General features: G+C 47.5%; 1 protein-coding gene across 1 annotated transcript in view; it reads right to left on the bottom strand.

The window, feature by feature from the left end:
* LOC105516919 (putative golgin subfamily A member 8D) overlaps window positions 1-328 on the bottom strand; it is a 6,779-nt gene extending 6,451 nt beyond the window's left edge. Inside the window, 1 exon segment of the mRNA XM_011949263.1 lies at window positions 319-328. Coding sequence (XP_011804653.1) covers window positions 319-328 — 10 coding nt within the window.
* Between the last annotated feature and the right edge of the window lie 257 nt (window positions 329-585).

Raw genomic sequence — 585 nt, 5'->3', positions numbered from 1 at the left:
CTTCCTGCCTAGGATGAGACCATTGAATACAGACTGTGAGCCTGTTATTTCCATGATGTTGAAAATGATCATTTGAGGGTGTGGGGAGATGCGGAAATTATTATTTGGGGATCAAGGAGGAATTTAAATTGATCAGGGGTTAGCCAGACTGCATCTCTTTTCGTCTGTTGAAGTTTACTGCAGCAAGGTGTTGATTAGTGCAGCACAATGGTCTTGGGACAGGACAGTCAGCATTGTGCAGCTCCTGGCTTTAATCTGAAGCCTACCTTCCTCCCGCAGATCTGTAATAATTCCAGGTGGCAGTATGGTTTTGCTTACAGGTGTCCATGCAATGTGGACATTGCCCACGGAGGGCACAGAGCAGCAAGACCCAGGAGGGAGATATTCCCCAGTTCTCCACACACCAGGATGTTTGAGAGAAGAGCCAAGTCTTGGTTTTACGACAGTGAGACAAGAACACAGAGAGAAAAGGAGAAGAGGAACAAGTGGCTCTCGGATGCTGATGAGTTCTAAAGAGAAGATCCTGAAGGAATTCAGTGTGAGTCAGGCGCTCCCGCACTTGGTGTCTGATGGTGCCTTCTCCTT

This window comes from Colobus angolensis, unplaced genomic scaffold, assembly GCF_000951035.1.
Source record: "Colobus angolensis palliatus isolate OR3802 unplaced genomic scaffold, Cang.pa_1.0 Scaffold294, whole genome shotgun sequence".
NCBI classification, from domain to species: Eukaryota; Metazoa; Chordata; class Mammalia; order Primates; family Cercopithecidae; genus Colobus; species Colobus angolensis.
Note: the sequence above shows the minus strand (reverse complement) of the source record. Positions and strands in the feature narration are given on the sequence as shown.